Source organism: Pteropus medius, unplaced genomic scaffold, assembly GCF_902729225.1.
Source record: "Pteropus medius unplaced genomic scaffold, Ma_sr-lr_union100, whole genome shotgun sequence".
Lineage (NCBI taxonomy): Eukaryota > Metazoa > Chordata > Mammalia > Chiroptera > Pteropodidae > Pteropus > Pteropus medius.
Window position 1 is genome coordinate 211,043 of NW_024343578.1, and position 26,263 is coordinate 237,305.

General features: G+C 43.8%; 1 protein-coding gene and 1 long non-coding RNA gene across 2 annotated transcripts in view; one reads left to right on the forward strand and one right to left on the reverse strand.

Moving 5' to 3' along the window:
* GLI2 (GLI family zinc finger 2) overlaps positions 1-7,048 on the forward strand; it is a 178,179-nt gene extending 171,131 nt beyond the window's left edge. Inside the window, 4 exon segments of the mRNA XM_039867393.1 lie at positions 915-1,196; positions 2,736-3,060; positions 4,615-4,992; positions 4,995-7,048. Coding sequence (XP_039723327.1) covers positions 915-1,196; positions 2,736-3,060; positions 4,615-4,992; positions 4,995-7,048 — 3,039 coding nt within the window.
* A 12,050-nt stretch (positions 7,049-19,098) lies between these two features.
* Positions 19,099-23,528, reverse strand: LOC120606283 (uncharacterized). The gene is made up of 3 exons (XR_005653852.1): positions 23,434-23,528; positions 21,744-21,808; positions 19,099-21,092 (listed from the first exon to the last, which is right to left on the reverse strand). It is a non-coding gene; the product is annotated as an uncharacterized LOC120606283 (long non-coding RNA).
* Positions 23,529-26,263: the final 2,735 nt, after the last annotated feature.

The following is a 26,263-nucleotide window of genomic DNA, read 5'->3' on the forward strand; positions in this document are numbered from 1 at the left end:
TACTGTCACTCAGGTAGACTCAGGAAAGAACATTTCTAAAAGCTTAGATACACTTTGGACCCCAAAGAGATTTGCCCCAAATGCTTATAAGAAGTTAGAGGAATTCGTAAAGGTATCTGAACCCCTCAGAGTCTCTACAGACAAGAGCTGGACTTGGAGAAGGGTGTGTGTGTGTGTGTTAGTAAGTGTATGCATGCAGACATGGCGCATATGTGTATGTATTATGTGGACGTATGTGGGTATGTATTTGTAAACATATGTATATATGTGATTGTACATGTACACGTGCATGTGTGTATGTGTGTGCTTGTATGTATTGAGTGTGTGTAGATGCGTGTGTAAGGATGTATACACATGTGAATGTGCATGTATGTGCGTGAGCATGTATGTATGTGGGTGTGGAGGGAGTGTATATGAGCTTAGGACTGAGGTTCAGAAATCCTGGATTCTCATTCCGGGTGACTTGGAACCAGCTTCTTTGTCTCTCCGAATGTGTCTTTCCTCATCAGAGAGCTCAGGGTTCTAATGCTGTCTCACAGGTGTAACAGGTAATACACTCACTACTGATATCAAAAATCTCAGTGCCCTGGTCACAGGGGAGGCAACATTGTATTCACGCCAGGCTCTGTGTCCCCAGTCTCTGATCTATGTCCCCAGTTTGTGGAGGAGTCTCCCTTAACCATGTGCTTACCCACTGGAAAAGGTGGCAGGCAAAGTTGGTGGGGCGGGTTCCTGCTGCCCTGGGGCTGGTGTGGTTCTATCCAGAGAGCATGGCTGCAAACAGGCTGAACACCTTCTGACTGCCAGTTAGGCTCTGCTGAAGGAAGTGGCATGGCTTCAGGAGAATGAGGAATGTGCCCAGTCTGAGTTTGTCTTCATGTCCCATCCATCATGCTGCCTGCTTCTCTTCCCAGAAACCCTATATCTGCAAGATCCCAGGCTGTACCAAGCGATACACGGACCCAAGTTCTCTCCGGAAGCATGTGAAAACAGTGCACGGCCCAGATGCTCATGTCACCAAGAAGCAGCGCAACGATGTGCACCTCCGGGCCCCGCTGCTCAAGGAGAATGGGGACAATGAGGCCAGCACCGAGCCCAGTGGCCGGGGCTCTGAGGAGAGCGCTGAGGCCAGCAGCACCAGCCAGGCCGTGGAGGACTGCCTTCACGTCAAAGCCATCAAGACCGAGAGCTCCGGGGTAAGCAGAGTTGGGCAGCAGAGGCCCAAGTCCATGCCCTGCAGAGGCCAAACCCAGCAGGCAAGGGCAGTTCCATAGCCCGACCTGGGGCCCAGAGCCCCAACTGCTGCTGTGGGCTGTACCCCAGGCTCCCCTACTATAAGTGCGCAATGTTGTCCCTCCTCTCTCCGGTTGGATTTTTCCTCCCTTCACCACCTTGGGCCTCCCATAGAACCTGCCTTGTGCCAGGTCCCATTCTGTTGGACAGGGTATAAGTAATGGGGGTGTCTGCTCCCATGTGATCAGTCTTTGACGGGACATGGGTGGTTCCTGGTGTCTGCCTTTCCAACCAGCACCAGTCACCCCAGCTGATCCCCTTTCCTCTGTCCTGTCTCTGAGTCCTTGCCCCTCTGGTCTCTACTCCTTTTGTTCTAACCACCTGTTCTTTGTCTCCACCTCTTTTTCCCGACTGTACCTCCCCTAAGGATAGACGGTACTGAGGTGAGCAGAGAGGTCGGTGGGGGTGTGGGCGGGCAGGCGTGAGTGAGGGTGGGCTGGGTGCCTGTCCAGGATGCAGGAAGGTGGGTTTGGATAGGTAAACAGCAGGCGCTGCAGGTGGGACCATCGGAACGGGCAAAGGCTGGCAGCAGGAGTCAAGCTGGCAGGTGCGGGAGCAAGTGGTGGAGACCAAGATGACATGGGGGACAAGGCAGAGTGGAGGTGTGAGTTAGGGCTTTCAGGGATGGAAGAACTGACCTGTAGAGGGTCTTCAGTGCCGGACTGAGGAATGTCGGGTGGTACATGAGCAGAATGGAGCATTGCAGCTTCCTAAGGAAAGGTACAGAATTGGGGACATTCAGCCTAGAAATGAGACCAGAAGTGCCACATCCAACATAAGCCTCATTTGGGCTCAGATCCCGGGTTCTGTGGAGTTCTGCACTGTCCACATGTGCCATGAGCTCCCAGCCCCACCTCCACCCTGACCCAGAGGGAGGGCTGATTTGGTGGCCATTTAGGCAAGGGCTGCATCCAGCAGTTCTGCCTCCCTGCTCGTCCTTTCCCTTTGCAACAACCTGCCCCTGGCCTGTTGAGAAGGCATCGAATCAGTAGGCTTTCATTGTTCCTTGCTTCACTGTGGGCACATCACAGTTGTTGGGAATGCTTAAGTACCTTTTTTCATGTCAACCTCATGCGACTGTGGCAGCCTCTTTGGGCACAGCTTCAAAGTGGCCACATGTTGAAAGCTCAGCCGGTAGGGCTCTGGCCCAGATGCCATATGGGAGAGCTTAGGAGCACGGGGTGGGGTTAAGAGGGGCTGACAGTAACTGGATGTCTTCTATATGCCAGATGCTTTCCATCCATCCACTAACACTGTCCCACAGGCAGTTCAGGTCCATCGTATAGTTGGAGAAGCTGAGGTTTAGACAAGCAATGCTCTGAATGCTCCTCCATACAGGAGCTTCGGTCCAGCCCCCGGGTGTGCAAGGGTGCATAGTGATTGCGGAGCCAGGTGGGTTCTCACACCTCTGAGTCCGCACCTTCTCACCACATCCCCTGCAGCTGTGTCAGTCCAGCCCTGGGGCCCAGTCGTCCTGCAGCAGCGAGCCCTCTCCCTTGGGCAGTGCCCCCAACAATGACAGCGGTGTGGACATGCCTGGGAGCCTGGGAGACCTGACAGCTCTAGATGACACGCCCCCGGGGGCCGACACTTCAGCCCTGGCCAACCCCTCCACTGGTGGCCTGCAGCTGCGCCAACACCTGACCGCCATGCACCGGTTAGAGCAGCTCAAGAAGGAGAAGCTCAAGTCACTCAAGGATTCCTGCTCATGGGCCGGGCCGGCTCCACACACCCGGAACACCAAGCTGCCTCCCCTCCCGGGAAGTGGTGAGTGGGGGCCCTGGTATGTGGGCCGGGCAGGAGAGAGCCTGGGGCAGCACCCACTAGGTTCATGCCCATCAAACATCATGTGTCCTCTCACTGGATGCCCACAATAGGATAGCTCTTACCAGCCCATTGCACAGATTAGGAAACTGAGGTCCAGAGAGGTAAAAGTGCCTCACTCAGATCAATAGCAGAGCTGAGACTTAAGTCAGGCTTGAGTAGCTGCAAAGCCCATGCTATTTCAACTACACCATGCTGCATTCTTTAACCCCCTAAAAACAGGCAGACCCCACTCACATCATCGTCTTCCCCGTAAGTCATTCAGTCACTTATCAGGCACCTGCTCTGGGCACTATCACAAATGCCCCAGGCAGGAGTGATATAATGCCAGTCCCTGTGGTTAGAAGGAGCAGATAGTGAAAAGGCCATGCCACTGGAGTTACAGTCACCCAAAGAATGAGCCAAATAGCACTGAGGACAGAGCTCGGTGTAGAGCTATACATAGGAGGAAGAAAGCATGTCAACTGGGGAAGGGAAGGGAGGACTTCATGAAGGAGGCAGCCCTGTGTTCAGCCTCAGGAGGTGTTGATCAAGCCTTTGAGATATAAGGAAGTTTCACCAAGCACTTCTTGTGTGCTGCCCCTGTGCCAAGCAGTATGCTGGTAGGCACCAGGCACACTGGGGCACTAAGCATCTAGGCTGCCCTCCAGGGACTGACAGCCCAGTGTGGACAATAGGACTGGATTATTGAGACATGGACACTGTACCATCCAGCTCTCTCCTGAAGGGAGGACTTGTTGACCCAGCTGTTGAAGGAACTGCTAGCAGATGGCCTTCAACTCTCAGCCTCTTACAGAGATCACCAGGACTGCTGACAGCTGCTTCATCCAAGGTCATCTCTTCCCAGGGTGGCTAACATCCAATGACTGATCACTGCAGGGGTGTAAAGGCCTTTTGAGGCCCAAAGCTCCCCCTGAGGTCAGCAGGTGCTGTTGTTGGGCCTGCATCACTGCTCATTTCTCCCTACCCATTCTACTGTCTTTCCTCCCTTCTGTGGATATGGGTCTCTGGGCCCTCCCAAAAAACAGCCTGCTCAGTAAACCCAGTCCTAGGGAGCCCAACTGGCAGCCCCCATTCACAGATGGTAATGGTACAGGGAGGCTGTGGCCAGGGCCCTCCAGGGCTCTTCTCAATAACTCAGTCAGTCCTATGGAGAGGACATTGTATCCACAGCTGGAAAAAAACCGGGACCGGATGTAATGAGAATTCAGGGCCGCCAGACAATGCGAGAGCCAAGACAGGGAGGGGTCAGGCCTTCTGGCTTCCACTTGCCTATCCTTAGCAATAAGGGTCACCATGTATTCACTTACTGTTCCTTCTTCCTCCTTCCATTCAGAAATCACTAATTGAGTGTCTCCTCTGTCTTAGGCCCTGTTCAAGGGCTCCAGGTTCTAGGGCTTCAGGTATGCAGACTGTCTGGTCACAGCAGGCAGAGCACCCCATCCCTAACCCCAGTCCCCCAGCCCCCACCGTGCTGACCCTTCTCTTTTCCGACAGGTTCCATCCTGGAAAACTTCAGCAGCGGCGGGGGCGGCAGGCCGGTAGGACTGCTGCCAAACCCACGGCTGTCGGAGCTGTCTGCAGGCGAGGTGACCATGTTGAGCCACCTACAAGAGCGCCGCGACAGCTCCACCAGCACGGTCAGCTCGGCCTACACCGTGAGTCGCCGCTCCTCCGGCATCTCGCCGTACTTCTCCAGCCGCCGCTCGAGCGAGGCCTCACCTCTGGGCGCAGGTCGCCCGCATCATGCCAGCTCTGCCGACTCCTACGACCCCATCTCCACCGATGCGTCACGGCGCTCAAGTGAGGCCAGCCAGTGCAGCGGCGGCGGCGCAGGGCCGCTCAGCCTGACTCCGGCGCAGCAGTACAGCCTGCGGCCAAGTATGCAGCGGCCACAGGCGGGCCGCCCCCCACGCCGCTGCCAGGCCTGGAGCGCGGGAGTCTACGGGCCCGGCTGGCACTGCTGGATATGCCCGAGCGTGCCTTGGGACCCCGGAGAGGCAGCGGCGGGCCGGTCTATGGCCATGCGGGGCCTGCGCCCGCCTTCCCTCACGAGGCTCCGGGAGGCGGGGCGCGGCGGGCCAGCGACCCAGTGAGGCGGCCCGACGCCCTGGCTCCCCCACGGGTGCAGCGCTTCCACAGTGCCCACGATGTGAACCCCACACCGCTGCCACTCTGTGCCCCCGAGAGGCGCAGCCTCCGCCTGCAGGGTCCCATTAGCACCGACGGCAGCCTGACCCGCAGTGTCTACTCCCCCCGGCCGCCCAGCATCAGCGAGAACACGGTGATGGAGGCCATGGTGGCAGGGACAGACAGTGCAGGGCCTGAGGGCAACCTCGTGCTGCCCGAGGACGACCTTGTGCTGCCCGATGACGTGGTGCAGTACATCAAGGCGCATGCCAGTGGCGCCTTGGATGAGAGTGCCCCGCAGGTATATCCTCCGGAAAGCACTTGCTTCTCTGAGCACTCCAAATTGCCTAGCCCGGGGCTGCACGGCCAGCGCAGGATGGTGGCTCCGGACTCCAACATGGGCCCCTCTGCCCAGGTGCTGGGAGACTGCCAGCTGGGCTATGCGGCCTCCTCTAGCCTAAACAAAAACAGCATGCCTGTGCAGTGGAATGAGGTGAGCTCTGGCACCATGGACGTCCTGGCCACGCAGGTGAAGCCTCCAGCTTTTCCACAGGGCAACCTGGCTGTGGTACAGCAGAAGCCAACCTTCAGCCAGTACCCAGGTTATAGTCCACAAGGCCTGCAGCCGAGCCCTGGGGTCCTGGAGAGCACACAGTCACACCTTCAGTCTTGCAGTGGAGCCCCCTCCACATCCAGGGTAAATTATATGCAGCAGCTGCGGCAGCCAGGAACGGGTGGCCAGTGTTCCAGTATGACCACCACTCTGAGCCCTCATACCACCTACGGTCAAGCCCACCCCCAGCTGAGCTCCAGTACCATGGGTAGGGCCCTGAACCAGTTCCCCCCATCTTGCAGCAACCTGTCAGCCAAGCCAGGCCACCTGGGGCTCCCCCAGCAAATGGAAGTTGCTCCCGACCCTACCATGGTGGGTAGCAGCCGCAGGGAATTTGGGGTTCCCAATTCCACCCTGGCTGGGATGGTGCCATCTCACCCAGCCCAGAGCTACCCACAGCAGAGCCATCACCTGACAACCTCCATGAACCAGGAGAGCTACCGCCAGGGCCCCAGCCATCTGCCTTCCCACCAGCCTGGCTTCATGGAGCTCCAGCAGGGCACAGTTGGGCTGGCTGGATCAAGCTTTGGCCTAGTGCAACCCCGGCCACCCCCTGAGCCCAGCCCTGCTGGCCGCCACCGTGCGGTACGTGCTGGGCAGCAGCTCGCCTATGCCAGGGCTACTGGCCATGCCATGGCTGCTGTGTCAGCCAACCAGGAGATGGCAGAGTCTGCGCCCAAGGGAGCGATGGCCACCATGGTGTCTCTGCCTCCTCAGCTGCCCCCACAGGACCCAGGTGAGGCCCAGGACCACAACATGCTCTACTACTATGGCCAGATCCACATGTATGAACAGAATGGAGGCCTAGAGAACCATGTAGGCTGCCAGGTTATGAGGCCCCAGCCACCGCAGCCACAGGCCTGCTCGGAGAGCATCCAGTCTCAGCCCTTGCCCTCACCAGGGGTCAACCAGGTATCCAGCACTGTGGACTCCCAGCTCCTGGAGGCCGCCCAGATTGATTTTGATGCCATCATGGATGACGGCGATCACGCCAGCTTGCTGTCGGGCACCCTGAGCCCCAGCCTCCTCCACAGCCTCTCCCAGAACTCCTCCCGCCTCACTACCCCCCGGAACTCCCTGACTCTGCCCTCCATCCCCACGGGCATCAGCAATATGGCCGTCGGGGACATGAGCTCTATGCTCACCAGCCTGGCCGAGGAGAGCAAGTTCCTGAACATGATGACCTAAGGCCCCAGCCCCTGGTGCTGAGTGGACCCAGAGGAACCATCCATTCCCAGAGCATAGGACTGTCGTCCCTTTCATCTTTTTCCAAAATAGTATTAATAGGTCCGAGGGAGTTTGCCAATTGCTGGTTCAGACCAGAAATGCTTTAAGGGCAAGTTTATGTGCATCTTGTCTGGCCTTCTTTTGGATTATTTTTCAGAACACTGAAAAAAATCTCAACAAGAAAAACTTGTTTACACAGTGCTTCCCACTTATGGTGTTTATAGGACCACTTTGCTCTGGCTCCTTTGCCTCTGTCATTTGGCTAATGAGGGATTGCATTGGCTAGGGCTTTCCAAGTACACAAGGAGAGAGGGTAGAAGAACCACATTTGGGTTTGGATCTGAAAGCCATAATGGATATTCTAATCCAGGAAGATAAGCTTCTCGTTCCAATGCCTACAAGGAAAAGGAATTGCTGGGCCACCAGAATTCTTTGAAGCTTAATTCTTGAGGCCTCTAACGTCCCTTGCCACAGAGGAAAAAAAAGATTTTACCTAGATGATTTGGAAGCACATCCTGATTCCAGGTTTGGTAGAACTGACATCTCTACCCTACAAAGCCAAGTTTGCAACTGGCAGACTGTCCAAGTGTATATGAATGAATAAAGTATGGGGATATTACCAGAATAAGGAAAGAAAAAATTGTAATACTAGGGGCATGCCCAAAAGCTACCCTGGCCTCTCCAGACCATGTTTACAGTGTTCATGCATGTAGAATGTAGCCCTTCCTGAAAAGGACACTTATTTCTAAATACCTCGGGGCTGCTGGAGCTGCTGTGGGTTAGGGATGGACCAAGGGGAGCCAAATGTGGGATGAGACCTCAAGAAGGTTAGAGTGCACGAGGTTCAGCCTCAGGCCACCCTGGAGGTTTCCTGTAGGAAGAGGAAGTCACATGTTTACCCAATCCTGTTTTTCCAATGCACTGTCCACCCACTTTACCACGGGAAACCCCAGGGCCCAGTAGCAGCCTCTGCTTATGTTCTTCCAGGCCATGTCCTCCACTCACCGGCAGCCCAGTGGTCTACTCCAAGCTGCAGCATGCAGTTCTAGTATCTTCTGGGTTCCCTTCCTTCTGCTCTCGTTCATTTTAGAGAATGATGGCATGCATGGTGTTTTCGCTGAAGGCAAGAGGGCAAAGGAGTTGATTCCTGGGACTCAAGGACCATCACTGAACTTTCCTGTTTGGTGTGACCGAGCCCCATCCCCAAATAGAATTTGGAACTGGTGTCAGAAGACATCATGTCTTAACATACTATAGGGTGAACTGGTGCATCTTCCCCACTACACACACACACACATACACACACCCTCGCCCCTTTTCCATGTGGAATTTGTGGCAACCTTGCCAAAACCAACTGTACCACTATGAGCTTGATACTGACTATCAAGGCAAGACAGGGCCATCACCTTACCTGGGCCCTTTGCCTCCCAGAACATCAAATGCTATGTTAGGGTCTAAAGTCAAGGCCAAGTCCAAATAACAGCCTTGGGGCAAGTCCAGGGGTCTGGGCTCTGTGGTGGTCATTTACTCCCTGAGCTAGGATTTCGCTAGCCATTCCCACACTGTATATAGTCTGTACAGAAGACATCATCCCTGAAAATATGCTAGGTGAATCATCCAGCCGAATTTGTATCTCCAAAGCATTTTTAGCTTTTTCTACATGCTATGAATTGAGATGACATGCTCAACTTGTAAATAAGTCTTTTTGTACATTAAAAAAAAGTAATTTTTTCATAATTTATTTTGTCTATCTGCTTCTTCTTTGACAGTAGTTAATGAGAACATGGGCAGTAAATTTGGTGCATTTGGACAGAAATTAGGCCGTATTTTTTCTTAGCAGTGTCAAAATTGACTATTCCACCATCGCCGAGAGATGTTTAATGCTAAGGCACTTACTGGCTGTTTGTTCGTTGTCTCTCTGGGGGTGGAGGGTGGGCAAGGTTTAGCATTTTAGTCAATATCTGGCTCTTCTTCCAGCAAGCTAGTCTGAACATCTAAGATGATGTGCCGAGAGCCATGCATACCAGATCCAGGTGTAATCCCAAACACTCCTCATGTCAGAATCCCCTCTTTGAGGGGAAATCTGATGAGCACATTTGAGTAGTTCAGGTGGGGGCTGGCAGACCCTCTATGCTCTGCTGCAGGCAAAAGGAGAGAGTCACAGCAGGCAGCTGGAGCCTCAGGATACCCAGCAACTGGCCTTGGGCTCATGGAGATGAACCATAAGCAGGGGCTCAGCCCTGGGAGGCGGCCCTGACAGATGCATAGGGAAGGCCCAGGTCTAGTAAGAGATCAATCAACCATTACAGAAATTGGGCCACTGCAGTGGAGCCAGCGAGTAGGGCATGAGGCCTGAGATGGCTCCTGAAACTGTAAGGAGTACAGGGAAGAGGGTTTTCAGGACTGGGTTAGAGGGAGTAGAAGGTACCTTCCATACTCCGTCCACCTCTCCATGAGAAAACCTTGGCACCCCGCTTGGAGCGTTTGAAGCCAAGCCACATGGAAGGTATTTAAACTCAAAACATTCTGTGGGATGTAACTAAGTGGACTGAGGAAGGGCTCTCCAGTAAATAAGCAAAGGAAACATCCAAGGAAAAGGAAATTAGCAGGTTTCCTTTCCTCAGCGCATTCCCAGAGTCTTTGCTGTGTGTCAGGGAGCCACCACTTCCCTGGGTGGTGTTTTCTGGGGGAAAGACTACAGCCAGAGTCCTACTCCTGGCCTCGCTTCTCCCAGAGGGAGGACTCACTTAGCTGTCTGCATGCTCAGGAAGAGGAACTAAGCATACCTGGTTCACCCTCTCCTCTGCCTCTCTCAAAGCCCGTCTTCGGGCTTTGTACCTTCTCTACTGCACCACATTAGGCCTCTGGAAGCATCTCTGCTCTGCTTCAGGGACAAAAGTTATTCGGTGCTGCCTGAGACTGGATGAGCCGCAGTATTAAGAAGCCCATGTTGGTCATTCAGTTCAGCCACATCTTCTTTATCAATTAACTATGGCCATAATCATGCTGTATAACGATATCCACGAAGCTTGAGCACCACGTAACAATAAGCATTTATTTAGCTCCTGAATCTGGGTCAACTGGGGGTTGGCCAATCCAGGCTGGGCTGGGCTGGGCAGCTGTATGGGTCAGCTGGGGGCAGCTAATCTAGCTGGCGTGGATGGGGCAGCTTGGATTCACTCCACGTGACTCATCTAACTCCAAGACCAGGATGCTGGCTTGGGCATTGCTTTCTTGTGGCAATGGCAGAAGCACAAGAGAGCAAGCCAAAAAATGTAGGTCCTCTTTAGGCCTATGCACAGAACCAGTATACCATCAGTTTCCCCTCATTCTTTTGGCCAAAGCAAGTCACATGGCCAAACTCATCATCAGTGACATTGATAAGTGTATTCCTTCAATGGGAGTGAGAGGAAGAAAGTGAATATTTCTCAACAACAATACATATAGACAAGATTCATGTCCCTCCCACATGTTGAATCTATTCAACCAAGATCCTCAAAGTCTATCCAGTCAATCATCAGTCTCAAGGTCTGGGATTTTGTGGTCTGCATCCATTCTGGATATGGTGGATATGGCTCTTCTTGACCCAGAGACTTAGGAGCTAAAAAGAGAAGTTTTCTGCCCTCCACGCACATACACCCAGCATACAGTGGTAGGACAGCTAGAATCGCTGCAGTTACCACTCCCATCTCAGTCAGTGGTCCACAGCATCTGAAATCCTGCGGGGCAAATGTTGCCAGCCCCTCTACTCTGGGTGGAATGTTCCTTGAGTAGCTGCAGTGCATTGTATTCTGCAGCTGTCACCGTTGGAGTGTTCTTCTTCCATCATTCCTTCAGCTTCTGAAGAGGGCATCGGAAAGTGTGCTGTCCTTGGCAGTAGAGTAACTCTTTCAACCTCTTCCTTCCAGAAAAAAGCTGGGAGCCTGAGGTCCTTTACATTTCAAACCGCCTCAATCCCCTTTACTTCACATTTACAATACATTTGCCCATTTAGCTCTCTTAGACATTGTGAGTTTTCTACATATTTGACTCCAATCTACTCTGGGCCAAAAGCCACACCCACAATTCCTTTGGTGACAGGCCTCTCTCTGTTTGATTACTGGTACCCCTTATCAGGCTATGTGGGGCCATGCCCTGAAGGTTTCTAGGCACACTGTTGTCACTGAGAGGACATTCTAAAGCCACCTTACTCTTTTCAGGGACCTTAAGGCAATGGACATTACAATAGAGGGGGCACATCCTTGATTTCATTTCCACTCTGAGGTTGAGTTTCACTAGTACTGCCCTGGATTGGGTCTTTGCACCCCAGGCCAAATATTAATTTGAAGATCTTTCAGTGACTAGAAAGACTGGAGATGAGAAATAACCTTATTTTCTAGATTCTGCATGCAAATTGGCTCGCTCCTTTCTAGATTCATCTTTTACTTGCAGTACCTTATCATATATAGCTCCAAGAAGCTCATGTTCATAATACCGTGCCTGGAAACCGGCCCGCCCAATTCTACAGATTCAAAGGTACATTTCCTCCGTCCTAAATTGCATTAGGCAATAATTGCACCAAATATTTCTTCACCACATAACACAGGTTGCCATTTTTCTTGTCATCTTTTTAACCTCTAAGTTTCCTCACTGCCCACTTCCAAACCTATGCTACGTGTGTTAGGAATTTGTTACAGCAGCCTCCCATTCCGGGGGCCATTTTCTGAATAAGTTCAATAATGCAACCTAATGAAAACCACAAAAGCTCAGAGCATACAACAACTAGCATTTATTTAACTCAGGAGTCCTCAAGTCTGCTGAGGGGAGCTTGCCTAGGGTGGGGGTGCTTAGGCAGCTTGTTCTGCTCCTGTGCCTCTTCCCCTGGGGACCAGCAGAGTCCTTAGACATATAATAGTGATGGCACAAGTACAACAGGTTAAGCAAAACACAGGAGACTTCTTAAAGCCTAGATTTGGAACAGAAAGCAAGTCACATAACTGAGTTCCAAATCAATAGAAGAGGGAAGTCCATTCTTTTCTAGAATTAGAGGAAACAAATATCTGAACAATGATCCAACCTACTGCACCCTCTAACTCAGCTTTGCTCATAATAAGACTGACATTGTACCCTCCATCTATCTCCTGAGTCTGTATCTTAGCTGGTTCTAATTCTAAAAGGGGAAGACAGTGGGGTCATTAAATGGTACCCTGTCACCAGTGATGTACCAAAGGCAGCTCCTGTGCCTATTACATGCATCTCTTCCAAACTCTATTCAGATATTTTATATTGATAACTTGAAGTTGGCCACGTTGAGAGAATTTACACCATGGGAGTCAGCACACACTACCAATCAGGATTTCCTTCCCCTCACCTGCAGGGAGCCTGGGAGCCTGTTGTTAATCATTTGCCACTGTACCTAATAACAACTCAAATTCTATGATTTGCCAATAGCTTGATATGCTCAGAGGTCTTTTCTAAGTTTATATGTCCACACAAACCATTTTGTGGAGATCTTGTGAGGTCAGAGTGTTGTGGGCACAGCTATCTTGGTCACCTAGTAGTTTTCAAGCTTTAAGAGTCATGCACTCTTTTGTTCAAAAGCAATTGGCTATATAAGGTCAAGTACACAGTTAAAAGAGGAGCTGAGATTGAATTAAACATGGCAGAGTGAGAGACATCTCCAGATCTCTCCCCTTAAACAACAACAAGCTGAACATCTAAAACTCAACAAAAAACACCCAAAGTATACACTAGCATGTCTGAGTGTGGGATCTGCGTGTAAGAGCTACCGCAGGTCAGAACCCCGGGTGTCGGGCAGTATACTGGGAGAAACAAAGAAGCTACCTCTCGCAGCCAGAGCTCCCTGTAGGAGGGTAAAGAGGGGGAGGGGAGAAAGTGCGACGACTTCTCTGAACAGCCCTGCTTGTGAGTACTGTGAGCTCCACGTGACTGGAGGCAGTGCTCAGTCATCAGGGCAGAAGGCAGAGAAATGGGGATAGCAGAAAAGCGGGGACAGCAGAGGAACAACAGTTGATTTTTACCAGCCACAGTTGAAAAACTGAGGCTGAGCCAGCAGACCCCATCCCCCAACCCAGGAGGGCCCTCTCCCCATAGCCTCTGAGATAGATCACTGAGGAGCCCCAGGGGAATCTGAGCAAATGCTACTGAAACTGTCGCTAACACTGACAGGAACTGAGACTGAGGGTAATGAGTGTGATTAAACATCTATAAGGGGAAAAAGGCATTATTAAGACTTTATATAAAGCAGAAATCCAAGAGGCTTAGACATCACCTACTAGAAACCAAAAGAAAAACACCTTTGCAAAAAGCTAGAGACCATTATATAATAAATATTTATGGGGAGTGGGGAAAAAAGCAGAACACGCTTCTATTAATGCCCAGGCAGAGAAATAGTCCATTAAACACCATGAACAACCAAGGTGACAAAGCATCTCAGAAAGAAAGAGAAAAATCTCCAGAAAATAAGCTTACAGATGTAGAAATATGAAACTTAAATGACAGAGAATTCAGGATGGTGCCTCAGAAAAAGTTCAATGATACGAAACAAATCATATCAAGAAGTTCAGGAATTGAAAAAACAACTAGATGAGCAGAATGAGTTCTTTAGCGAGGAGATTGAAACCTTCGAAAAGAACTGAATAGACCTTCTGGAGATAAAGAACACACTGTAAGAGTTGAAAAATGAAATAGCAAGCTTGGGAAATAGAGTCGAACAAATGGAGGAAAGGATCAGTGATATCGAAGACAGAAATCTAGAAATCATTAAGAAGGAAGAAGAGAGAAACCAAAGAATTAGCCGATACCATCAGGAGAAGAAACATAAGAATAACAGGAATTCTCGAAGGGGAGGAAAAAGAGCAGGGACTAGAAAACATTTTCAGACAAATAGTTGATGAGAATTTCCATAATCTAAGGAATGACCTAGAGCTTGGAATTCAGAAAGTCAATAGAACACCCAATTATTTCAACTCAAAAAGACCTTCTCCAAGACACATTGTATTAAAATTATGAAAAATCAATGACAAAAACAGTTCTCAGTGCAGCCAGGGAGAAGAAGATGGTAACTTAAAAATAAAGGAAAACCATTAGATTATTATTGGACTTCTCAGCACAAATCTTACAAGCCAGAAAGGAGTGGAATCAAATATGCAAACTATTAAATGAAAGGAACTACCAGCCAAGAATAATGTACCCAGCTAAGCTCTCCTTTAGATATGAAGGAGAAATTAAGAACTTTCCAGACATATAAAAATTGAGGGAATTCTCCACTACGAGGCCTGCATTACAGGAAATACTGAAAGGGGCCAGCTCACCTAAAAGAAAATGACCCCCCGAAAATACATAATTAGGAGAAAGGTGACTAGCAGGCTCATAAAAGCAGAGGAGTGCAACCCTTACTACAAACAGGGTATTATGTGCTTAAAATAAGAAGAGATTTGCTATAGCAAAATAGCAATGAATGTTCAGCACACATAAGGACAAATTGAGGCAACAATGACTGAAAGGGGAGGATTCAAAGGTCCAAATTCACAAAGGGGAATGGAGATAAAGTATGAGCAGAAGAAAAGGGACGATTGTATATATATATATAACTATCCTTTACATATTCGTAATGGTAACTACACGCCAAAGATTCAGAACCAAAGTATATAACCTAAAACAAGAAGACCCAGAGGCAAAACCCACAAAAGCCAACGAAAATAAAGAAAACAGAAACACAAGGACAAGGAAGCAATGGAAACACCGAGCTACCAGAAAGCAAAAGATAAAATGGCTATAAGAAGACCTCATATTTCAATAATCACCCTAAATGTAAATGGACTGAACTTACCAATGAAAAGCCACAGATTGTAGAATGGATCAAAAAACAAAACCCAACCATATGCTGCCTCCAGGAGACACATCTCAATTCCAAAGACAAATACAGACTCAGAGGGAAAGGATGGAAAATGATATTTCAAGCAAATGGCATTCAGAGAAAAGTGGGAGTAGTGGTACTAATATCGGAAGAAATATACTTCAAAATAAAAAAAGTAAAGAAAGATAGTGAGACACACTTCATAATGATAAAGGGAATCATGCACCAAGAAGAAATAACACTTATTAATATGCACCCAATCAGGGAGCCCCGAAATATGTAAAGCAATTACTAGGAGAACTAAAGGGAGAACCAGAACAAAACACTATCACAGTAGAGGACCTAAATACCCCACTGTCGGATGTGGACAGATCATCCAAACAGAAAATCGATAAGGAAATAATATCCTTAAATGATACATCAGACTAATTGGACATAATTGACATTTACAGAGCCTTTAATTCCAAAACAGCTGCTTATACATTCTTCTCTAGTGTACACGGAACATTCTCAAGGACTGACCACATGCTGGGACACAAAGATAGCCTCAACAAATATAAAAGGGTTTAAATCATACCAACCATATTCTCTGATCATAATGCTTTGAAACTAGAGATAAACTGCAAAAAGAAAGCAGAAAGAACCACAAATACATGGAGATTAAACAACATGCTACTGAAGAACAACTGTGTCAGAGTAGAAATAAAAAGAGATCAAGAGATACATTGAAACAAATGATAATGATAGTACAACATATCAAAACTTTTGAGACATGGCAAAAGCGGTCATAAGAGGAAAGTCCACATCATTACAGGCCTATCTCCAAAAACAAGAATGAGCCCAAATAAACAACCTAATGCTTCATCTTACGAAACTAGAAAAGGAAGAACAAATGAAGCCTAAAGTCAGCAGAAGGAAAGGAATACTCAAAATTAGAGCAGAAATAAGTGAAATTGAAAACAAAACAAAAAAAAAATAGAAAAAATAAATGCAAGAAAGAGCTGGTTCTTTGAGAGAGAAGGTTAATAAAATTGACAAACCCCTGGCTAGACTCACTAAAGAAAAAAAGAAAAGACATATAACAAAATCAAGGAAGAGGGGAAATTATGACTGACATGGCAGAAATACAAAGGATGATGCAAGAATATTATGAAAAGATATATAACATCAAATTTAATAACCTAGAAGAAATGGACCAGTACTTAGAAAAATACAACCTTCCTAGACTGAATTAAGAAGAACTGGAAAATCTAAATAGACTGATCGGCAGTATGGAAATTGAAACAATCATCAACAACCTACCAAAAGGTAAAAAAGTCCAGGACCAGACGGCTTCATCAGTGAATTCTACCAAACATTCGAAGAAGATTTAATACCTGTTCTCCTCAAACTCTTCCAAAAAGTCAAAGAGAAGGCAACTTCCCAACTGATTTTATGAGGCCAATATTACCCTGATACCAAAACCTGATAAAGATAACACAAAAAAAGAAAACTGTAGACCGACATCTCTCATGAATACAGATGTAAATAAGATACTAGCAAACCGAATACAGCAACATATTAAAAAGATTATACACTGCAGTCAAGTGGGTTTCAACCCAGAGGCACAAGGATGGTTCAACATATGCAAATCAATGTGATACACCACATAAACAAGTTAAAAAATAAGAATCATATGATCATATCAATAGATATAGAGAAAACCTTCAACAAGATACAGCACCCATTTATGACCAAAACACTTAACAAAATCGGTATAGAAGGAAAGTACCTTAACATAATAAAGGCCATCTGTGACAAGCCCTCAGCCAATATTATACTTAATGAAAAACTAAAAACCTTCCCTCTAAGATCAGGAACTAGGCAAGGCTGTCCACTATCGCCAGTGTTATCCAATATAACATTAAAGGTCCTAGCAAGTGCAATCAGACAAAAGAAAGATATAAAAGGCATCCAAATAGGAAACAAAAAAGTCAAACTGTCACTATTTGCGGATGACATGATTCTCTATACAGAAAACCCTAAAGACTCCACAAGAACACTACCAGAAACAATAAGCAAATACAGTAAAGTTTCTGAATACAAAATCAACATTCAAAAATCCATAGCGTTCACATACTCAAATAATGACGTGTCAGAAAAAGAAGTGGAAAAAATAATTCCTTTTGCAATTGCAACAAAAAGAATAAAATACCTAGCAATAAATCTAACAAAACATGTGAAGGACCTATATAATCAATACTATAAGACCCTATTAAAAGGAATCGAAAAAGATACAAAGAAATGGAAAGATATTCCGTGTTCTTGGACTGGAAGAATCAAGATAGTTAAAATGATCATATTACCTAAAGCATTATACACATTTAAGGCAATCCCCATCAAAAATCTCATTGGCATTATTTAAAGAAATGGAACAAAAAATCATCAGATTTGTATAGAAGCACAAAAGACCCCGAATTGCCAAAACCATCCTGAGAAAAAAGGAGAAAGATGGAGGCATCACTCTGCCTGACTTCAAATTATACTACAAAACGACAGTAATCAAAACGGCATGGTATTGGCAACAGAACAGACACTCAGACCAGTGGAACAGAATTGAGTGTCCAGAAGTAAACTCATATTTATATGGGCAAATAATTTTCAACAAAAAAGCCAAAAACAGTGGAGAAAGGAAAGCCTATTCAATAAATGGTGCTGGGAGAACTGGAAAGCCATCTGCAAAAGAATGAAACTAGACTGTTGTCTATCACCACACACCCAAATTAACTCAAAATGGATTAAGGACCTGAATATAAGACCTGAAACAATAAAATGCATAGAAGAAAACATAGGAACTAAACTCAAGGACCTTGGACTTAAAAAGGATTTTATGAATTTGACCTCAAAGACAAGAGAAGTAAAAGCTAAAATAAATGAATGGGACTTCATCAAACTAAAAAGCTTCCGCTCAGGAAAAAAAAATTGTCAACAAGGTAAAGAGACAACCATCCGAATGGGAAAATATATTTGCAAGCAATGTCTCTGGTAACGGCCTAATATCCAAAATATACAAAGAACTCATATGACTCAATAACAACAAAAAAAAACACAAATGATCCAATCAAAAAATGGGCAGAGGACCTGAAAGAGACACTTCTCCCTAGAGGACATACAAATGGCCAACAAATACATGAAAAGATGCTCAACATCACTAGCTATTAGGGAAATGCAAATCAAAACCACATCTGTTAGAATAGCTATAATCAACAGGACAAGTAATAACAAATGTTGGAGAGGATGCGGAGAAAAAGGAACCCTCATACACTGTTGGTGGGACTGCAAATTGGTACAGCCACTATGGAAAACAGTATAGAGGTTCCTCAAAAATCTAAGAATTGACCTACCATATAATCCAGCAATCTCTCTACTGGGCATTTACCCCAAAGACTTGAAAACCCATATCTGAAAAAATATTTTCACATCGATGTTCATCGCAGCACTATTCACAGTGGCCAGGACATGGAAGCAACCAAAGTGTCTTACGATAGATGAGTGGCTAAAGAAGCTGTGGTACATATATACAATGGAATATTACTCAGCCATAAGAAGAGATGAAATACTGCTGCTTGCAACAACATGGATGGACCTTGGAATAATCATACTAAGTGAAATAAGCCAGACAGAAAAAACTGAAAATCACATAATAACACTTTTTTGTGGGATATAAACCTAAAAGCAACAAATGAACAGTACAAACAGATTCATGGACAATGGACTAGTGGTTACCAGAGGGGAGGGGGGAGGTACACAAGGAAAAAAAAAATCAAATCATTTCTTCAATTAATCAATTAATTAATTAATTAAAAATCGATTAATTAAAAAAAGAGAGAGAGACAAAGAAAGACCCAAGAATTCCACTTCTGAGTATTTATCTGAAGAAATCCAAAACACTAATTCAAAAAGACATGTATCATCTGTATGTTCACTGCAGCGTTATTTACCATAGCTAAGATATGAAAGCAACCTAAGTGTCTTTCAATAGATGAATGGATAAAGGTGTACATATATTCAGTGCCATGTTATTCAGCCATAAAAAAGAATGAAATCTTGCCATCTGTAACCACATGGATGGACCTAGAGGGTATTATGCTGAGTGAAATAAGTCAGACAGAGAAAGACAAACACCACGATTTCACTTATATGTGGAATCTAAAATACAATATATAAACAAACAAAGAAAACAGAAACAAACTCATAGATACAGAGAACACTTTGATGGTTGCCAGATGGAGGGATTAAGGGATGGGTGAATGGGGGTAAGAGATTAAGAGGTACAAACTGGTAGTTAATAAAATAGTCATGGGGATGTAAAATATAGCATATGGTACATAGTCAATAATATTAAAATAACTATTTATGGTGTCAGATGGGTACTAGATTTATCAGGGTGATCACTTAGTAAATTATATAAATGTCTAATCGCTATGTTATACATCTGAAACTGATGTTATATTGCATGTTATATTTTTATATTGCATAGTTATATTGCATAACTATAATCGTAAAATAAAAAATTATATCAAAATTGTATATATTTAAGATGTACAACTTGATTTATGTATACATTGTGAAATAATCACCACAAACTAATTAACATATCATATCACAGTTATCATTCATCACTATTTTAGAGTCCCAAAAGCAAGAGATAAATCCAAACAATTTGCTTTAAGACAGTAAACTGAGACACATTAATTACTCTGGAAAAAAGGAATCTTAGAATATCCCTAGACCATTGACAGAATTTTGTAATGATTCTACCAAAAGTCTAAGACTAGTAACTTGTTTATTATAGGCATGAAAAGGTATCTCCAAATGTTCTAAATTGGTTAAAAAGACAATGAAATATCTTCACAAATGTGGTGAATACAGCAAATCCATTAAGGGCATCAATGAAAGAGAGAACATATGAGAGAATAGAGGCCAGGGGAAGATCAAAATCAACCATTAAAAGTAGCTTTTTATCTAGGATGTTGAAAAGGGGCACTATGTTAATGCGACTCAAATAAAAGTAGTTGCAATATTTTAATAGGGTAGGGCCAGGAAAAAATATACAGTCTATATTCTGCTATTAAGGGAACACACAAGGTATATAATTATATACCATATATAGAAAGAGAGAAATAATCTTTATAGGTAGGTAACCTATGGAATTACTCTGATCATTATTGCCTGTTTTAAATGACTGATTTCTGGGTACCAAGCAACTTCTCCACCTTGATTAAACCTGGAAGAAACTGCAAAGCCATCAAGGTCTTAGAGGTGAAAAGTGCCACATCATCCACAACGGGCTTTATTCAAAGACATGCAAGAAAGACCTTAAGATGTTACAAAGATCAAGGGGAAAAGGAGCAACAGTAAGTTACAGAAGAGCAGAGTAGAAATTTCTGCTGATGTTAATTTAAAAATAGAAAAAGAAATAGAGAACAAAAAAAGTAGTGGTATCAAACATTTTTTTAAGTGGTAATGTAATATGTAGAAAAAAGTACTATGGATTCCTAATAAAAAAATAATTCAAAAGGAAAATTATTATTAAGCTCGTGTGATATCTTAAAGCAGAAAGTTAAATGTATGTAAGAATTTATGAATCGAATACATCCTTTTATGTGGGGAAATGAAATTTGAGTATTAAAAAAATATTTGTTTTAAAGTCTGAATATCTATTTTTAAACATCTTGGGAAATGCACTTTCCAATACAGTAGCTATTAAATTTAAATTAAACATTAAATAAAATTAAAAATTCATTTCCTTGGTCATACTAGCCACATTTTTAGTGCTCAATAACCACATACGCCTAGTGACTGGCTACCATATTGGACAGCGCTGATTTGAGAACATTTCTATCATGGCAAAAAGCTTTCTTAGCACTAATCTAGAGAAAAGTGTTCTAAAAGGCTTTTTCAATGAAAAAATTACGATTCCATTTCTGTGAAAGGACCAGCCTGAAAGCAAGGGAACAATAACTTCTTACCATCATTCCAAATCCCTTATAATATTTTAACAGAAATTATTTTCAAACAACTGTAAAGAAAACCACATTTTACATTTGGAAATAGATCAGGTCAAAGTTATTTGGCTTACCTTCACAGAAATTTTTGATTTACATTCTACGAAAGAAAAAAAAGTTACTAAAACTATCAACCAAAAACAAAGGCAGTCACAAAAGAAAATTTTAATTAGCATTGTTTTAAGATTTTAAGTAGGAATATTAGTACCAAGAGCATTAACTTTAGGTATTGCCTGAGCATTCTTTTACAGTATAGTTCAAGTATTTCGATTTCATGTTTATTTTCCAAGGTAAAACTATGGACAGATTAGGGAAAAAGAAAATACATGTGAATGAGAAGACAACTAAAGTAAACTCTAACACAAAAAATGCCTTAAGCAACTGTGATCTTATTTTAAATTTAACTTTCTCAAACAATACATTCTTTACATGCACAAAACATAATTATGTTTCATCTGTATCACTGATTAGGCAATAAGGACATTTGTTACATGTAAATACAATGAAGAGATATATAACACATGAAATATACTGGGAGATTAAATTTTATGAATAAATACTGACAGTGGTAAGCAGTGATGGATTGACAACTTGATAAAAAATAAATTTGAGGAAGTTAGGGAGAAATATTTTTTTTTCAAAATACCATTTAAATATCACTCTACTACAAGCAAAAAGCCTGTTAAACTAGTATAAATTTTATGTAGGAATTTTAAAAGTTAACATTTTAGGTTTTGGTAACACAGCATACCATATGGAGACAATATTAGTTTGGTTTTTCCATCCAATAATTCAGTTTCAAGCGTTAAGCCATCTCTGCAAAATAAAAGAAAAAAAGTTGTAATTTTAAGAAAAGCAACATTTTAAACAGCCAGAAATGCTCATTTGAACCTTTAAAGTAAATCTGTTCTTTTGAATTCTTTTGAATTTATACAGGAATTTTGTAAATATTAAACCATTCTTTTAATTAAAAACATTTTTCAATCTAAGATAAAAATAAAAACTACAGGAAGAAAATTCTTGAAACTTTCTAGTAACACAAAGAATTTCTTACCTTTAATCTGAAATTTCATTTTGTTACTGGTAAGCAACAAATTAATGCAATGATCACACCATCATTTAACTTATAACTCCAGACTGAAAAAAAAATAATGCTGTTACCAAAACTCCTTACCTAAGTTAAAGGAGCAAAACATACCTATCATTTATTAGTTTCATAATGATCTCATGACTAACACATTCTATGGCATGCTAGAGCATTATTTGAAAATGAGCTATAACATTGCCACCAGGGTTATTCACTGCTTGAGTAGAGTTAGTTCTAATTTGAATATTGCAACTACTACACATTTACATTAGTGACACTTGTTACTATCACAACAACAAATCTATTTTAAACTTTGGTGGCTATATTTCATTTGTGCATGTCAAATCCAAGAGCACAAAGTAACAGCAAGTCATTGTCAATAAACTTGTAGGTGTGTTTAAGTCCCAATAAAAATTCTAAAAACAAAAATAGCAGTCAATTCACTGTTTTAGTTAAAATAGGAGAGAGGGATACAAACGTGACTTCTAAGAAACAATATTAAATCCAGCGGGCCAGTTAAGAGAAAGGCCTGATTATGTACACGAAATAGGAGGGGTAGCTCAATATATTTACTAAAAACTGGAAAGAACGGGTTTTAAGAGCTCCCCTGTAGCAAGGATACGAACAGTTTCTATTTACGTTGGTGAAACTAAAAAAGACCTTGAATGAAACAGCAAATTACTTGTGTTTAGCACTGCTGCACTGTAAATTTCTCCAGGTGCAGACTGTCTTATTTTTTATATCCCTAAATTCTAGAACAATATTTACTAAATGATGTGCAGTAATCTGAGTTTGGTGACTTTTCATTAAATATTAAATTTCCCAGTGATGAAAACCATGCAACAGTGCTTTTTATTTACTCAACCAGTAGTGAACGGAGGCCTATTTGGTGCCAGGAACTAGTAATAAAGGGATGGATTCACTGAGAAGCCGCAGTTCCTCGCACAGAGGGCGTTAAACTAATCTAGGCGCTCCGACAATCTGCAAAGACTGCAAAGACACGGTCTCAAAGAACCAGAGGCCTGCGCCACGATTTCTCCCGGGATGCCGCTAAGCTTTCTCTCTCCATCAGCCCTCACCGTTTATCTCCTCTCCTCTCCGCTTTCTCCACCCAGAGGTAAATAAGGGGGTGGAAAGAAGTTCACGACAGGTTTAATTAGAGGTATGAAGTGGAAAACCAAAGGCTGCGGGGAGGAAAGGACAACCCAGCCTCTCTGCCCCATCCATCTCAAGGAGCCCGGCACTGCCGCTTAGGGCGAGGCAGGCCTGGAAGGTTCTCCGAGAGGGACTCCCAAGGGTCTGACCCAGCCTCACCCCTATCTGCGGAGGCCCACCTTTTTTCGCCCCAGCTTACCCCAAGTTCATGGCCTGACCTCTCTCCACAGGACGCTCAAGCCCCTTGTGTACGTCTGTTGCCGCCGCCGATCAACAAACTCTATGTCAATTGGATGCAATGATGCCGGTGAACTGGAAGATCGGACCAATCAGTGCTGGGCTTACTGGTGTGCGCTCATCGGGGGCGGGGCTGCACGGATGACAGACTTCTTTTGGCAGGCCTGGGGCTCCTGGTCCAGACACTTGAATGGTGGAAGCCTTCGTGCCTCGGGATTGTATCCCCCCCAGAGTTCACAGGGAGTCCTCAGAGAAGTGCCTCAGTTCAAGTGGAGGGGACAATAGTAGGGAGAAACAAAAAACGTAAACATTTTTTAGGAAATTAACATTTTCTATGTTTTATATTTGGAAGAGAGGCTTATTTTAGTATAAAATAAGTGTGTGTGTGTGTGTGTGTGTGTGTGTGTGTGTGTGTGTGTGTGTGTGTGTGTTGGGGTGAGTTCTGGGGAGAAACACCTAGGGCGCATACAAGGATATGTCTTGTTTCCTGCCGTCACCTCACCATGAAGCCTAACACATTGTAGCTCTTTTTAAATAGCAGCAACAATCACAAGTACTCAATAAATTTAGCTCTTATGTGCCAGACATGGATCTAAGCGCCTTATGTCTATTATTTAAGTTTTACAACATTATCCTTGAGGCACAAGGAGGTTAAGCAACTTGTCGAAGGTCACTGACTATCAAGCGATTTAACCCCAGAGCCCATGTTCCAATTTAGTGTTATATGAATATAATGTATCCAACCTTCAAATCTCAAACTTCGCCTTCTCCACACAAAGCTCCCCTGGAATCCTCTAGCGGGTAAATCAGGAACTCATTCTCTGAAGTCCCCAATCGCTGTCCTTTCAATCAAGATACAAATAGATTTAAGATACTGTGCCAGAGTGTGCTTCAGAGGGGCAAACGGTTTGTATCATACACCTCCATAGCCACAGCACCTGGTGTAGACAGTAAATATTTCTCAAATGAATGAATAGCAAAAAATAAAAATGCCAACAACGTTATTAAATTTGACTGAATTAAATTTTATGATGAGGATGCCCCTAGATTACAATGCGGTTACTAAAAATTCACAATTTTTTTCATCTATCTGCTCTTAACGTGATTTTTACAAATTATAGTTGTAATAAATTAGGCACACTAAATTCTCTTGGTACATTTAGTGAAAACTCAAGGAGATCTTTCAATATTGGTGGATCCACGTAAGTGGATCAATATTCACTTACGTACCTGGCCTGTGGAGGATACACTTACATAAACATTTGTTAATTTACTTGACTGAATAAATGAACAGGTACCAATGCACATTTGATCCTGTGCTGTATTTTTAAATATCTATGCATAGAAAAGAAGGCTAAACATATTTAAAGCAATATATTGACAGGCGTATTTCTGGGAAGCAGAGTTGTATGACTCTTAAATTTTTATTTTGTTTCTAACTTACTATGAAAATGTTTAAATAAACAACAACAAAAAATCCCTGCAGAATAGTACAATAAATACCTATATATTTCCTACCTGGATTTGACAGTTGTTAATGTTTTGCTACATTTGCTTTCTCTCTCATCCTCTCCCTCTCTCTCACTCTCTCTCTCTCTTCACCCCCAACCCACAGGGAACAGCCATACATCCCCCCCAACACAAACACCCCCAATCTTTTTTTCCATCACTATTTGCAAGTAAGTTGCAGGCATTATAACACTTTATCCTTAAACATTAAAGCACGTATCCCTTAAGGATAAGCCCCTAAGGATAAGATGTTCTCCTGTGTAACTACGGCACTATTATTATATCCAAAAAAGTTAGCAATTTCGTAATAACATCAAATGTTATGTCCCTATTTATGCTCTGTTCCTATTTAATTTTTCCTACTTGTCCTAAGAATATCTTTTTGTTTAGAAATTGAGAGCCAATCAAGGATCACACATTATGTTTGACTGTTAAGGATCCTTTCTCTCTGTGTGTGTCTCTATCTCTCTCTCTCTCTACAGAAAAACAGTATGTTTATTAACAAATGCTTAACCTTTATCTTTTATTTTTTACTGTAGAAATATCCATAATAAAAGTTTCCATTTAAACCAGTCTCAAATGTACAATTCGGTGACACAATGTTGTGCATCACCAGTATCTATTTCCAAAACTTTTTCAAAACCCCACACAGAAACTCTGTACTTATTAAGCAATGATTTCCCATTCCTCCCTCCCCCAAAGCCCCTGGTAACCTCTCATTTCTGTCTCTTTATGAATTAGCCTATACTAGGTATTCCATATAAATGGAATCATACAATATTTGTCCTTTTTGTCTAGCTTCCTTCACCTAGCATAACGTTTAAGCTTCATCTATATTTTATGCATTAGAACTTCATCCCTGTTTATGGACAAATAATATTCCATTGTATGTATATACCACATTTGTTATCCATTTTTATGTTGATGGGCACTTGGATTGTTTACCCATTTTAGCTCTTGTGTTTAAGGCTGCAGTGAACTTTGGTGTATAAGAATCTGTTTGAATCCCTGTGCATTAGGGTTCTCCAGAAAAAAAGAACCAATAGTACGTGTGTGTGTGTAGAGAGAGATGTAAAAAAGAATATTTTCTTAAAGATAACATTAGGTTTTGAAATTTTTTACTAAAGAAAGTAAGAGGGGAAATAAAAAGGAAAGGCCTCAACAAAATATTAGGAACCAAATTCAGCTATCTATTAAAAATATCATACACCATGATCAAGTTGCATTTATTCCTAGGATGCATGGTTGGCACAATATCCACAAATCAATTAATGTGATACACC